We start from the raw sequence: 14873 nt of genomic DNA, 5'->3' as shown, positions 1-14873 counted from the left end.
CGAAAAGTGGATTATTTATTGTTTTATAGAGTTTATTAAATAGAAATATAAAATGGATTTTTATAGTAAATAATAGATTCAATTAAAAGGAATCTTCAATTCAATCAATAATCTTGAATTTATTCTGAATTAAATAATTTAGTTTTTTTGAAGATTATTATATTGAAAAGTTCTTTATACTAAGTTATATATAATCTTCTATATCAAAGTTAATTAAATAATAATACAATTTAATTAATTAAGATGTCTTTTTTTATATATACAAAATATTCTCTGTTATTTAATTAAATATTAATTTATTATATTTAGTATATTCTTTAGTATTAGTTATATTTAAATTATTAATAAATATAATAAAATCAAATTTCTAATTTTAGGGATTATAGAGTAGATAGTTATATAGAGTTTTGTATAGAGATTAATTATTTAATAATTTATAAGAAAATATAAACTAAATGTAATTTATTATTAATAGAAATTCAGATTGATTATTTTAATAATAGTTTATAAAGGGATATAAGTATTATTGAAGATATTAATTATAAATCTTAATTTAATTATCAATTTACAGATAATGAGTAATAGATAGTTTAACTTATATTTCTAAGATATTATTGAATTCTTATTAGAAGATTGATATAAATTGAAAATTATAATTAGAGATTATAGATTCTAAGATATTATAATATCTGTATATATAATATAGATATAAATAGATTTAATTTTTTGAATCAATTAATTTATGATAGAGTATTGAAATAGTTTATTTAATTAATTAGTTAATAATAATAAATATATTGTTATAATTATATTTATCTTTATTGAAATTATAGTAATTCATAATAATATATTATTATATTCTTATAGAAATAGGGAGTGGATGAAATAAACTGGGGATATAATTTCTAAGAATGGAGCTGTACTTATATTTATAATAGTTCTGTATGTATTAATCGATTATAAGAATTATATTCTTTCAATAATATTATTTGATTAAAAAAGTATAGATTTTCTTTATATCAGAATGTATAATAAAAATTGAATTATAAACTTTGTAAATCAAGTAAATTTATAAATTATTAATATTTGGAATATATAAATAATTATTATAAAGTAATAATCCTTTTATAAAAATAAAATATTTATATAATTTGATTATATAATTGTATAAAGCTTTTGAATTTAGATAGAATTTATTTATTTTAATAATATAATTAATTATATTAAAAAATAAAGATATTATACTTATATTGAGATTTGTGATAATATTTGATTTTTATTAAAAAGATTTATATATAATTCTAATATTTATCTAATTATCTTTTATAAATTATTATAATTAATTCTTTTTTTTAGTATTATTTTGCTAGTTTAGTTTATTAATATAGCAAATAAGTATATTTATAAATAAATTGTTTTTTTTAATATAATATATAATAATAAAGTTATAATTAATAAGTAATTCTGTTTAGTATACTTATTAAGTATTTAATTATTTGATAAATATAAAATATTTAAAAGCTTTATAATTAATATATATCTTAATCTAATATAAAAATCTAGTAAATTTAGCTTTTTAATAATTTAGGGATTTAATGATTACAAGTATTTCTTTATTATGAACTTTATAATTTAATTTAATAATAATAATTATTTTCGAAAAATAAATGACTAATAACTATTTGTTATTATGCTTTTAGGAAAGTATATTAGTAATTATATTATTGAATATATTGGTTTTTAGTATATAAAATAATATATAATTATAATATTATAGAAAAGGAATAGAAATAAATCTATTTTGAAATATATCAAATATATTCTAATAGATTTTGTTGAAATAGAGTTTAATATTTACTTTTATAAATTTATAAAGAGATTTTGTTATTATATTATAATCTTTAATAAATCAAAAATAAAAATTATAAAAATCTAAAAACAATTAAATATTTTTTATAGTAGTAGAGTAAATTCAAATAATAATTATTTCGATTTTTTTTAAATCGATTTATATTTTATTAATAGAAATAATAAAATCTAAATATTTAGTATATTTGATATTGAATTTGTATTTCTTGAGGTTTGCTTATAATCTGATGGATCCAAATTATTTGAAAATATATTTAATATATTTTTTGTATTTGTTTTCATTTTTAGAGTATATTAATATATTATTGAAATAGATAGTATAAAAATTATTTAAATAATTAAATAAGATATCATTTATATATTATTAATAAATTATAGGGCTGTTTGTTAATTTAAAAGATAAAACTTTGTATTTATAGGAATTATATCAAGTATAGAAGAGAATATATTCTTTAAAAATAGGATTTATATATATATGATAGAATGTTTATTGAATATCTAATTTAATATATATTTTTGTATTAGCAAATTATATGAATATTTTGTTAATAAGAAATAAAGAGTATTTATTTTTATATATTAAAGAATTTAGTAATCTAAAGTTTATATAAAATCTTAAGTTTTTATTTGACTTTTTTATAAAAAGAATTAATATTGTGAATAATATTTGATTGGATTTTATAAATCTTTTAATAAGATTTTTAATAATATATTCTTTAACGATTTTAAGTTATTTGAATAATATTTTATATAATGAGTTATATTTAAAAGCTTTTTTGCTTTTTTCTTTAAAAATAATTTTATAATTATATAAATAAAAAGGAGATAGAATATTGGATTTGTGTTTAGAGAATGCTTGATAGTATTATTAATAAGCTTTAAGGATTAAAGGTTTTATTTTAATATTTATAATGATATAATTAAAAGTAACAATAATTTCTAATTTAAAATTATTTAAAAAACAATTATAATTATAATTCAATAATTATTGTTCTGATTAGATTTATAATTTGAAATAATATAATTGATTTTTTTATAGATAACTATAAAGATTTTATAATTCTTATTTTTTTTATAAATAAACTAGAATTGAATTAGCTTAAATATATATATATTGTATATATTAGAGATATATAATAAGAAAGATTTATAAATAGATTAAATATAAATTTAATTGAAAATAGATTTTTTTCCTAGATTAATTGAAATCGGAAGTTCAATCGCACCGGGGATTACTGTATTAAACTCCTGGGAAAGTATAATAAATATTATAGATATAATTAATACTATTTTCTATTATTTATTGTTAATATAATAATATATCTTTTCTAATCAGATATTTCAATTATTAATATCTTTCTATTTTAAATAATCGATTTTAGGTTATTATAAGCTATCCCTAATTAGAAATATATTTTTTGATAAAGAAATAATAAAAGAATATTCAGAAGGTTATTTAAAATATTATTTAAAATAATCGATTTTGATTTTGATTTTTATTAATTATTTATAATTTAAAATTATATTATATAAATCTAAATTGATAATAAGAAATAGTAAATAGAATTATTATTGAATATTAATTATAAAATTAAAAAAGATTAAATGAATAATAGCTTTGCTTTTTGTATTATTATAGCTTTTGATTTCAATTAATAATTTAAGTAATATAAAATGAAATTTAAATATAAGAAATAATAATAAAAGGAGTATTTTATCAATAAAAGTATAATTATTTATTTTGAAATCTATAAATATTTGAATATAATATAAATATCTATTCTTCGAAAATATATATAATAGATTTATAAAATCACTTTTTATTAGTTTTATCAAATTAAGAAATCTTATATCCCGGACTACACTTAAAAAAAAACTTTTATTTAAACACTTTGATTTAAATACTGGTTTTTAGTAATATGAATAGATTTGATAGTTTTCGTTTACATATCTAAATTAATATTCTTTTTAATATTCTTTTCTATATTATAGAACTCTTTATTTTTTTTAATTTTTTGGATTTTAATTATAGTATTTATATTATCTATATATAGAATAAAACTGCAATTTGCTTTTAGTATAAAGATAAATATACTATAATTGAAATTGTTTTTTAGAAATAGGACATTATTAGACTTAAAGATTTCTATATAGCTAATAAAAGTATAAGAAGGATATAAGATTTGAATAAATAGATTTAGATTATTTAATAAGCAGAAAACGATTTTAAAAAAAATTAATGAAAGAATTCTGTTAAATAATTTTCTAAAAAGAATTTTTTTAGTTGTTTTATTACAGTTACATTCCTAAAATATAACTTCAAGTTTATTGATCTCAATAAGTTTATTAATTAGATTTTCTATAATATAATATTATTGAATATAAAGATTAATAATTTATTAAAGAAAATTAGAGATCTTTTTTTTCAAATTACAAAAAAGAATTATTAAATCAATAATTTCTATTTATATAGCTAATAGTTTAAACTTATAGTATTATATTAGAAAGTTTTTATATTATATATTATTCGGTATAATCCAGTATTTATATTTAATATAAATATAATCAGCCTCAATCGGATTCTTATAAATAGCTATAAACTGATTAATCAATTACTAATCTATTAAATAGGGGACTTATATGTATAATAAGAATATATATTCTTGTACTTTTCTTTCAATCTATTTTATTATATAGGATTATTATTATAATTCCGAAATAAGCAAATTTTTGTAAAGTTCAAGTTATTTTATAATCAATAATTATTAAAGATTTATTTTTGATTCTATATTATTCTTGAGTTTAAATGAAAGATTGATGGGCTTTGGAATATATAAATGTTTTATTATAATAATAAGGGAATAAGAAAAAGATATTTATTGAATTTATAGATCATTTAGTAAAGTAATTAGAATTGAGAGAAATCTATTATTAATATTCGAAAGAGATTGTCATAAAGATTAACTTTATAAATAGAGTTTTCTTTTATTTTTCTTTTTTTTAATAATAAAAAATATCTTTTTAATAAAAATAACTAAAATATCAAAAATTCGGATTTTGTAATTCTTTAAGGAATCTATATAATGTTACTATTAAGGTTGGAGAGATTAAAATAAATAAATAATATTAGAATTATATTGTAGCAATTTTTCTTTAAATTTTGTTATTTCATTTTATAAAACTCTATAATCTATAAGAGTTAGTATTTGTTTTTTCTGAAATAAATAAGTGTATATTGATATACTGTTTTCAAAAATTAATTTTTCAATTAAGGAATCGTTTCCCGATTATTTGCTTTTTTTATATTTATTAATATTTATATTCGAATTAAAGAAATTGTGATTATTATTTTATTGAAATTGATTATTATTAATTAAGGGAATTTAGTTAATTATAAAAGGAAAGCAATAAAGTCCTTTTAAAATAAATAAATTGGATATAATAGCAATACTTATAATTCAATATATTTAAAAAAAAAAATTTATTAAATCTTAATTGGAATAAATCTTCTTTTTATAAATAATATCAATATATAATTTATTCAAAAAGATATTATGGTTATAAGATATTATTTGGATAGCTATTAAATAATTATATGATTGTATAGGAGTTGTAGATAATGTAATGCTTTATTTTAAAAGAATTGTAAGAATAGGGTATAATTTATTCTTAAAATCTATAACTATAGAATCGGAAGTAAAGCACTTATTGAATATATTTATATATCAATTATATATACGTGATTGTATACGTGCGCATATGCGCACGTGAGTGATTGCAGCTGCGATTGGGTGCCGATCCGTGACAATATAGTAGTTTTTGATATGAATTCAATTAAATTAATTCGAAAATTCGATATTCAATAGCTCAATAATAATATATATATAATATATAGCCTTAAATCAAGCTAATTCTCTTTTTAAATTAATTTAGATTAGTTGGACTTATAATCTTTTGGAGGTTAGCTTTTATAATAAAAAGAAATAGTATTATTATAAGGATAATGGAAAATCTAGTCAATTTAAGCTTAAGGGATAAATCGAATATATAGAATAAGAATTAAATTGAAGTCAATTTAGAAGAGCTAAGCTGAGTTGAAATGAATTGCTTACTTTTTTCTAAAGTTTCTTTAAAGAATATTCTAGGTTTATATAATTTATAATGAAATTCCAGTATATTCCATGCTTATAAATAAGATCGATTTAAATTGTATCTTATAGAATCACTTTAGATAATAAAAAGAAAGTACAACCAATCAATTTAGCAAGGTTTCCTGTATACTTCCATCTAGTTTTATTTTATTCTATTCTATTATAAATCAATTTGATAAAAGATATTATTATATAACTATATAATAATATGATTTTATAATATAAAATCATATTATATGTATATTAGTCATTAATATATCCCTTATTTGATAAGATATTAGTAAGTGATTTAGTGGACTTATTATGAATCCTCACAATTCTACTACTGATTTAAAAGAAAATTGAAATTTGACTAGCCCGCATCTGCAATGATATCTTTTATAGATATATGGTCTCCTCACTGGTCTAGTTTTAGCTACACAAACCTTTGAAGATTTCGCCCAAAAGAAAAACCTTAACACTTCAGGTATCTTGAATCATAGAAACTCATGTATCCGCTTATCCCAGCATACGTTTCAAATAAGTCCGACATTCGAGTCCTTCTCTCCTCATTACACTGACCCACCTAGCTCCACAAAATATTTAACCTCTTCCATCCCACGACCTTATCCTCCTCTGGCTCCGGATTGTCGTTTGCGATATCAATAAACTTTTGGATTGGAATATCAGACAATGGAATAATCTCAGTACCCTGCTTGTATTTGTAACCGAAGTATAAAATGAGAATGAGGGGAATGTTGATGTAAGATGAAACGAAAGTTTCCGTGTTCCAACTGAAAAGAAAAGTCTCATTAGTCATTTTCTCATGCATTATAATCGGTTTGAATTTGGAGATGACTTACTGATCCTTGATAAAGACGGAGTAGCCACCTGTCAAGAGAAGAATACCAAACGAGATCAATGCTATCCATGCAGCATATGGTTGAAATGGTCCTTTCCATGGCAATGTTGATCGAGAGATTCCTTGCTTTCTACATCCATAATAGAACCTTAGATACACACCGCAAATAATCATCCAATTGACAAGAGCAGCAACTGCAACAAAGTCCTGAAGCCAATTGAAAACAACGCTCGCAGAGCTTGAAAGTGTTAGAAACCCGAGGCAAATGAAGAGACTGAGGAACCCAATGGCAATGTATGGTACATCAAAGCGATTAGTTTGGAGAAAGACTTTTGGTGAATGTCCATGTTGACCAAGCCCATATAACATTCTAGATCCACCAAGCATAGCTAGAGAATTTAGTTGCAGGCTTTCTCTTTCAAGGGAGTACTAACCTGCATTACCAGCACTCCAAGCACTAGTCAAAACAACAGCATTGATGATTGAAGGAACAACTTTGATTCCTGCATTATTAGCTGCGATAACAAAAGGTGACTGGGCTGCTGTTCCCGTCGATCGCAAGAGCTCTTTATCATTCGATGGTACAATCATGCCGATCATGAACATCGAAAGCACTATGAATTTAATCAACAATCAACACCAAGACTCGAGGAGGAATCAATTCATACCGTAGAACAACATCACTCTGAAGAAGATTCTTTTCGCAGCGATAGGAATATTTCTTCGAGGTGACTGCGTCTCTGCAGCTGCAAGTGAGAAGTTTTCAACTCCAGAATATGCATATACTGCATTCGAGAATGTGGTCCAGAAGCCCGTGAAATGCCCCAAGGCACCAGTATATCCTAGGTAGTCAACAAACGGCCCTGGATTTCGCCAATATCGGAACCCATATGTTTCACCATTTGGACCTCCACCACAAGTAATGATCAGTGCCTGAGAAGAATTGGTCAGAGCCTTTGAGACTGATATATAGACGCACCATTATGTTCAATCCCACTATGAGCATTATCTTTAGTATCGCACATGTAAATTCAAGCTCCCCATATACGCGCACAAAAAGGAGATTACTAATGACCAACAGGAATCCGAAGGATATGATCCAGACGGCATTGTTGATTTGGACCCAGAACTGGATCAAAACTGCAGCGGCAACGAGTTCGGCAGGTATCGTAATGATGTTGCTGTAAACTTGGTTCCAACCATTCGCGAATGAAAGAGCAGGATCGACAAAATATTCGGCATGACGTATGATACCTCCGCTTAAAGGAACAAGAGCACTTTGATGGCCAATATCAGCAAGAATTCTTTGGATTTGAGACCCTAGACGGAGACGTACCTAAGTTCAGCTATAGAAAGAACCACGCCAGATACAAGTATCCCCACAAGAGTATATCCGAGTCTGTTGGGCTAGTAAGCGCCGTACATTATCTGTTCAATAGAAACTTACAATGCTCCCAGTGGACCTGCTCTGGCAATTGCTTTCCCAGAACCTAAGAAAAGACCCTAGAGAATCAGTATTCCCTAGGTGCAGCTACAGCGTGTTATGAGTCTTACTGTCCCAATTGTTCCAGCCAAAGCAATCATTTGAATATGCCTCTGAGCTAAGCCTCGTCTGCGAAACGAGATCAGCCCGATGTTTGTGGAAACCGGATACTTATTTATCGTTACCTCAATTCCTTGACTTCAGCAAACTCTTTCGGTTCACTATCTTGAGGCTCCGGCGATGCTCCATTAACTGGGTGGATTAAGGGTTCATCGCTGGGAGTATTGATTTGCCGATTCGTTGCAGTGTCGTTTGAAGACATGTTGATGAATGGTAGTGCTTGAGCGTTTGATTGAACAATCATCCAAACATGAACTTTTGGCTGGACAGTAGACAGTGGACACGTTTTCAATGCAAATCGAGAGAATCGGTGAGATGGAAGAATTTCATGATTCTTCTTCTTACAACGAGGAAGTGGAAGGTAAGAGAATTCTGATAAGAAGTTGTACCTGCTGTTTTTGCCTATGTATCTTTCCGAATCTTCCCACTGGGAAAGAGCGACTTGAATTTGACATGTCTTGGATAACCGTATCTTATCTCCGCACCTACAGGCTCAAATCATTTTGTGTATCGTGAGTTAGTTCTTGTGACCTTTTTTCCTTTCACGCGTCTGATACCAACTGCACATCACGGTCGTATTGTTGAGCGATAGTATTCTCGTCTGGAGGGATTTCATGACAGAATCTTACATCCGAAGCAACAAACATTGCAGGGTCTGAATCTGGAAAGTATAACAAGAAACGACGACAAGTAGAGGCTTAACATCATATTGTGTAACACATCTTGACGATCACAAAGGTCCACAGAATCAATTCTTATCCATCTGTGTACTCTGATTACACAAGAGTCTGATGGTTCTTGAGAATTTGTTTGTAGGTTGTGATGTACGCTAACACCAAATTGGGTTAGTGGATTTACCCCTGAAATCGTTACTTCATTACCAAAAATCGTGAATGTGAATTGCCACAAGTTAGTTAGAGACCACAGCACATACTTGTTGACGACCATGAAGTCATCAATCGTCACCGCTATTAGAACCAATTTTCTAAAAAAGAAATCTACCAAACAGAATAGTCATGTGTTTGTCGTTTGTTCTATCCAATGATACAGCTATCTATACCAGAATTGCGACCGAGACATGGTAGTACCGTTATTTTGGTATTGCTTCGGATCTTGCTTCGTCCTGTTGTCTTGTTCCTATATAAGGGTTAGATACAAACAGAAGACGATGGTATCAAGTCTGTGTTGTTTTGATGGACAAAGTCTCTCAGCAACTCGGCGTCGCGGAGATACCGTCTCTTCAATCATTCACTGCTGTCACAATTTTCTATTTAAGAAAAAAAAGCTTTTAATATCGTGCATTGAGCACCCTGTGAGCTTTTTCAGAGCCGGATATCTACTTTCTTTTCTCGAATTGGTTGAATCTTCTAGATACCTACTGCTACTTATTATCTCACTTCACCCGGAACTGTTTCGTACTAATATCTCAGGGATCTTCTTATCCTGTACAGTTTCTCTACTGACAGTACTTCCGAAGTTAGAACTCGTCAACTATTTTCATATCTTCATACACACTTTTGAAGGATCTGGTTTCTGTCAGAACGCCATACACCCCGGACAATCTGCAGCTGACCTTCAAAGGACGTCGTTATGGCGAATCAACGAACTTCCCACAATTTCCCAACTTCTGCAAAGGATTCGACGAAGCCTTTCTGGCATTCTGAAAAGCATTATCTTCATGATCATAGAAGTACTGATATTCTACCAGTTAGTGACATCATCGATGTCGTTATTATTGGTGCAGGCTATGCCGGAGTAGCCACTGCATATAATCTTGTCAAAAATGACATGACGCCCAATTGCCCCAAGTTATCTGTCATGATTCTTGATGCAAGATCTGTCTGTTCTGGTGCTACTGGAAGAAATGGTAAATCCAAACATCATTATCGTTTAGCAGTAGCATACTAAGTATTTCTAGGTGGGCATCTCCGTCCAGATCTTTACGGTCACATCCCAAAATATGTCAATAGGTCTGGTGTGAGATCTGGCGCCGAGATTGCAGAATTTGAGATTGCACATGTTCAAGCATTGAAAGAGCTCATCTTACGCGAGGAGATTGACTGTGATTTCACCTTGACCAGAACATGTGATGTATGGAACAATCAAAATGCTGCCGATGAGGCTAAGGATGTCTATGATCGGTTGCTCCTGAACCCGGAATTATCGTACATGGAAGATGTTCAATTTACCATTGGTAAAGATGCCGAGACTGTAAGTTTAATTTTGGCCGTGTTGGAAACATTGCTCTGCTAATTGATCACAGATTTTAGGTGTTAAAGGCGCGAAAGCATGTTCGACTTACACTGCTGCTACTTTGTCTCCATACAAGCTTATCACCTCTCTCCTCGCTTCTGCCTTAGCTACCGGCTCTGTCAACCTTCAAACCAACACTCCTGTCATTTCGATCAAACAATCAGCTCATGGGTATCACTTGGTCGAAACTTCTCGCGGAATTCTTCGAGCCCGGAAGGTCGTCCACGCCAACAATGCCTATGTTTCTGGTCTCCTCCCCGAATATGCCAAGAACATCATTCCATGCAAAGGTATGTGCTGCCATATTACAGTTTCCAAAGATGCTACTTCACCTCCTATCGGTTACTCCTATATTGTTCGTACTGAGGATGGTATTCTCGATTACCTTATTCCTAGATCCGATGGAAGTATCATTGTGGGTGGAGCTTCAGCAACATTTCGTTCCCATAAGGATCAATGGTATAACAATGTAGACGACGGCAAGTTAATTGAACCAACCATGAAAGAGAGGTACTACGAGAATTTCATGCAGCGCACCTTTTGTGGATGGGAAAAATCGGATGCCAAAATTGAGAGTATCTGGACTGGTGGTAAATTATCTCCCCCAACGACCTTTTCTAAGCTCAAGGAAGCTGACCTGTCATATAGTAATGGGATACTCCTTCGATTCAAACCCTCATATTGGTCTCGTCCCACAAAAGTCTGACCAATTCATAATCGCAGGATTTAATGGCCATGGTATGCCTGTCATTTGGCTTGCGGCAAAGGGATTGGCAGAGATGTTGAGAACGGGAAAGTCCTTTGAAGAAGTTCGTGTTCCTATGTCTCTTCCTAAGTTATTTAAGACAACACAAGACAGAATTGATAGAGCTCAAAATGGTCCTGAAGGTGGTGATATTCTCATTTGAGAAGACGATCGCGAGATAGACTTTGGCGTAAGGAATTATAAAGTTGAAAAACAAAAGAATTGCTTTTGGTATTCTTTGTTACCGCCCATACTTATCGCACATTTTCAAAGCTTCATGTTGTCAAGCTTCATTGTTCTTGGATTCTATCGTTGCCTATTTGTATGATATTCTGTTGCGAAACAAACACTCACTTAGTACTAACAGTGAGACGGCAATTTTTGATATAAGAGCAATGCTCATCTTTCCATCCATCGCGCAGGAAGTCAGAGGTAAAGCTGCTTTGTAAAAGTAACATAGACGGTACACGTCAAGCTAAAAAGGTTGCAGCTAATGTATATTTGATGAGTGAGCTAGCCAAGGAGTAAATGGCTTTGGAGGATGAATCTAGGTCAATAAATCCAAAGATCTTGCCACCTTGGGCTTTTTCCAAAATTTCAATATTCGAAGTTCTGATGACTTTTATTGAACCGTACAAAGGTTGGAATATAGGTTGATAATAGTATACTGAAATCCATTGATATCTATTTGATATCTACGTTATTACATCTTCGATCAAACCCAAGGATTACCAAGCTATGTTTGCCCCTTTCAAGTATTAATGTGAGGCAAGAGATAATGTTCATCGTTCCTTGGATGTTTGGGCTTATAAACCACCCGCAAAAAAAGCGCTGTCGACCGGCATGTCATCTTAATGTATAGTTTTGAACTAACTTGAACTAATCGGCTCAGCAAAGCTGCTTATCTATATTTATTGACATTTGAGCAGGTTAATGTACAATGATCAAGAAGTCAAGACGATTGAAGCTTCTGCAGCTAATCTAGCTAGGACATCCAAGGTAAATGATTTCATTTTTAAAAAAGGTTCAATCTATAATGCTATAGCTCATTCGAAATATTTGCAGATTTAGATTGATGCACGACTGATAAACTACTGAGAATAAGCTATCTAGATTCGCATTTTCAAGCAGCATTCTTCCAATCCGGGTGGGAGATCCAACCTCCATTGTAACATACAGCTCATGCTGATTTCATTCATCTTGCATGCTCAGAATATCCAAGATGGTCAATTTACTTTGGGATATGGATCTTCCAATTATTTGGATTCAGTGCAGATGATTAACCGACGAATAACAAGCATAGCTTTACACTATTAGGAGTGTGCGTTGCCTACATTGTTTCAAAGCTTGTCTTATACCCAAGTCATTCCTTTCATTCTTCTTTCTCCTTCTCCCTCCAAGTCTTCCTCTTATCCAGGAAGCGTTTTACTCGCCTGTCCCGTCAATCCATGCACCCACTGGTAGCCATACAAGAATCCACAAAAGCTCGGAACTATAATTTTTCCGCGGGCTCAAGAATTTTACAACATATATATTACAATTAGATAAATACTATCAAAGCTCTCCGAACCTTTGAACCCATCTCTTGAATGTAAGCTCTCAACTATCCCAATGATGAAGTTTCTAGCTCTAATCTTCTAAATGTGAGGTAAAAAGTTCGACCAATCGAGGTCTTGGAATATGATATCAGGCATTGCCCTCAAAGCGACAACACTCTCTCCTAAGACCAAGACTCTTGCTATGATATACCCAATGACAAATGGTCCATGGACAAGTAGCTTTCCCCAAGGTGGCAACATAGCAGCTACCTCTAAAACAGTTGAGGCCTCTTTCTTGAAAACTACTCTTCCAATGAAAGGTGCAAAGTGCGCCCCAAGCGGTAAAGCCAGAATAAACATGACGATTAACCCGAAATCCACAATATTTGCGAGCTCGTAGATCGAGAATTCTAGATGAGTTGGGAAAGGAATCTTCCATGCAACACCGATGTGAAGCCCATAGAACATAGCCTGGAAAAATATCAAATACAGTGTGAGAATCCACCCGATTCCCTCAGCTGGGTGAATCGTGCTATTGGAAATTGTCTTACGTGCTATTGTTGGTGTTATTGGACGCTTAATCGGTCGTAAGTATTGCTGCACATTGAAAGTAGCCTTGAGCCCAAACCAAAACGGAGCAATAAGACTTTTCGAGTCTGGTGCTGGCCTTACAAAATCTAGCGGCGTTCGCTCGAAGCTTTCCGGATCGTGGCCTGGCATGCAGAGTTCTTCGGTAGTCTCATTTAAAGACAAAATCAAAGGTCTGGCTGGATCGAGCGGTTTGTTCCACCAGAAGAAGAATGTGTGCGTGGTACAAAGAATAAAAGCTAAGGTTTCGAGCTCCACTGGGGTAATGTTGAGTCCTTCTATGCTCCGACCGAGACATGCCATACAGAACCATGCCATCTGAGCCATAGTTACTGCTCTTGCGAGCCCATCAGCTTTATTCACAGCTCGAATATCGTTGATGTCAATCGGAGGAAGCGATATGTGATTGTTTCTGATCAAGTGTGCCAGTTGATAGCTATCGATTGCAAAGTGGTCTGAGTCTTTGGGTGCTACGATTATCCCACCCATATCAGCGAAGAATCCGTGTCTGATCGTCCAATCATTATGACCTAACTCCCTAAATGTGCGGACAGATTGCTTTGCAGATATCCATTGTTCGGCTGCTAGAGCAACGAGAACCTCCGGAAAGAAGACGGCGAACATCTGCCATCGGAATTTGTATAACATCATGCGCCAGCCTCGTGAGCTTTGCTGTTCCGGTATGTTCAAACACAAAGCGGTCCATGTACACAGCCAGATAGTGCTCAGGGAGCTCCAAATAATATTGATCGTCCCTCGGGTATTAGGGCTCGATACCCAGCCGCAGACGAGAGTTTGGGATGGACAGACCGTTGTATTGAACAGTCCTTCGGAAAGCATTATTCTCGGTAACAGTTATCGGAGAACGTCAAGCTAGATCTCAACACGGCAATATAATAGTGTAGAAAAAGAAGTAACGAGGCACTAATGTCAGCAAAGCATTGAGATCCACTTCACTAATCTTGTACAAAGCCCTTCTATACTCATATTCTCGGGAGCTGAAACATGCTCTCGGTTGTCGTTGTAACCCGATGGTTACAGTAGACCTCAAGAATCAGAATTAGAAAATTGCGGCGTGGAAAAGACTATCCAGTTGTATGATTCATGTCCTGAGAGTCGAAATCATGGCACAAATAGGGTGATATGTTGTTTAGTACTCCCTAGTGGTGCCAAAATTCTGCATAAGTGCGCTAGTTATTATAACCTCAGCGCATCTAGATCCAGTTATATCTCAAACCTCAAAAATCCCTACTTGATAGTTACCAATAAATTATTCAAGTCCCCA

General features: G+C 30.7%; 3 protein-coding genes across 3 annotated transcripts; 1 reads left to right on the top strand and 2 right to left on the bottom strand.

Annotated features, from left to right (window-relative positions):
- Positions 1-6585: 6585 nt before the first annotated feature.
- EAE98_012153 (uncharacterized protein) lies at positions 6586-8666 on the bottom strand (the record flags this gene model as incomplete). The annotated part of the gene is made up of 9 exons (XM_038959778.1): positions 6586-6793; positions 6863-7250; positions 7296-7475; positions 7530-7794; positions 7841-8138; positions 8198-8260; positions 8309-8364; positions 8416-8473; positions 8530-8666. 9 exons carry the CDS (start codon positions 8664-8666, stop codon positions 6586-6588), a joined length of 1653 nt encoding a protein of 550 aa, XP_038803902.1.
- Positions 8667-10054: 1388 nt separating this feature from the next.
- EAE98_012152 (uncharacterized protein) lies at positions 10055-11625 on the top strand (the record flags this gene model as incomplete). The annotated part of the gene is made up of 4 exons (XM_038959777.1): positions 10055-10331; positions 10383-10675; positions 10728-11307; positions 11366-11625. The coding sequence occupies 4 exons, from the start codon at positions 10055-10057 to the stop codon at positions 11623-11625; spliced, it is 1410 nt and encodes a 469-aa protein (XP_038803901.1).
- Positions 11626-13099: 1474 nt separating this feature from the next.
- Positions 13100-14428, bottom strand: EAE98_012151 (uncharacterized protein; the record flags this gene model as incomplete). Its single annotated transcript, XM_038959776.1, has 1 exon — positions 13100-14428. One exon carries the CDS (start codon positions 14426-14428, stop codon positions 13100-13102), a length of 1329 nt encoding a protein of 442 aa, XP_038803900.1.
- Between the last annotated feature and the right edge of the window lie 445 nt (positions 14429-14873).

Source organism: Botrytis deweyae, assembly GCF_014898535.1.
Source record: "Botrytis deweyae strain B1 chromosome Unknown BDEW_059, whole genome shotgun sequence".
In the NCBI taxonomy this organism is placed as follows: Eukaryota; Fungi; Ascomycota; class Leotiomycetes; order Helotiales; family Sclerotiniaceae; genus Botrytis; species Botrytis deweyae.
Note: the sequence above shows the minus strand (reverse complement) of the source record. Positions and strands in the feature narration are given on the sequence as shown.